This window comes from Umbelopsis ramanniana, assembly GCF_025399195.1.
Source record: "Umbelopsis ramanniana AG unplaced genomic scaffold K450scaffold_134, whole genome shotgun sequence".
In the NCBI taxonomy this organism is placed as follows: Eukaryota; Fungi; Mucoromycota; class Umbelopsidomycetes; order Umbelopsidales; family Umbelopsidaceae; genus Umbelopsis; species Umbelopsis ramanniana.
Genome location: NW_026252220.1, coordinates 1 through 916, shown reverse-complemented (window position 1 = coordinate 916; position 916 = coordinate 1). Strand labels below are relative to the sequence as shown.

The window sequence follows — 916 nt, the reverse complement described above, 5'->3', positions numbered from 1 at the left end:
TTGACGCAATACATCAATGGTGGACGTTCAAATGTTGAAATCATATTTTTTGCAGAAAATAAGGCTATATTGCCGGAATGGTGATCTTACATCCCCCCCCCCCCTTGTCGAGCTCGCGTTCAAGGCTTGGTGTGCATTAATCATTTATGAATCTCTGTCTCCTCTTTGTTGGATTTGCTAGTCCATATCTCCATCGATCTACACCTCCAAGGTTCTTGAAATGTGTAAGGTAACTAAAAGACTATGTAAAAGACTATCAGGCGTTCAAAACCAAGATCACTATTGCAATATTTACGGACAAATACTATGACGGTGTATAGGTCCTTCATTGGTACGCGTTCACATTTTGTAGTGCAACAGTCGGTCGAGAGATATAAGAAAGTTTAGCATCGATGCCATTTAAATTATAGCAGTAGAATCCTTTAGAACTGCTTCAACTTGCAAAGGGATCCTGTCATTTAAATGATATAGTAGCTGATGGTTTCGTTACCGTGGAATCATGATGATCAAAGGTCAGTTTTCATCAATGTAGATCATCGATACCTACCCAACGCGCTCACTGCATGTACTGTGTATATTCTTGTTTATTAGTGACATTCAGGTTCTTCTGAAAGTTGGAAAAAAAAAAAAAGTGACTTGTATGCAATCTCTTTTGACCGTGAGTACCTGTCTAACTGTGTTTCAGCAGGCACCCAAACGTCCTTCTAAAGATTATTTAAGCTAATCCCATATCTATCAGACGGTTTCCTACTTCCAAAAAGTAATAGTCAGCATAAACCAAACCATGGTCAGCAATTCGATGGTTGGCATGCTCGTAGTTATTAACTGTAGCATGGTCCAAAATGGTAACACCATCTTCATTGGTCAATGCCCCATCAATGCAAGTCTTCATTAACAAAGTGACTTGAGGAAGGTA

General features: G+C 39.3%; 1 protein-coding gene across 1 annotated transcript; it reads right to left on the bottom strand.

Moving 5' to 3' along the window:
• Nucleotides 1–579: 579 nt before the first annotated feature.
• Nucleotides 580–916, bottom strand: K450DRAFT_264022 (uncharacterized protein). Its single transcript, XM_051592741.1, has one exon. The coding sequence runs from the start codon at nucleotides 890–892 to the stop codon at nucleotides 716–718; it is 177 nt and encodes a 58-aa protein (XP_051439944.1). The 5' UTR covers nucleotides 893–916; the 3' UTR covers nucleotides 580–715.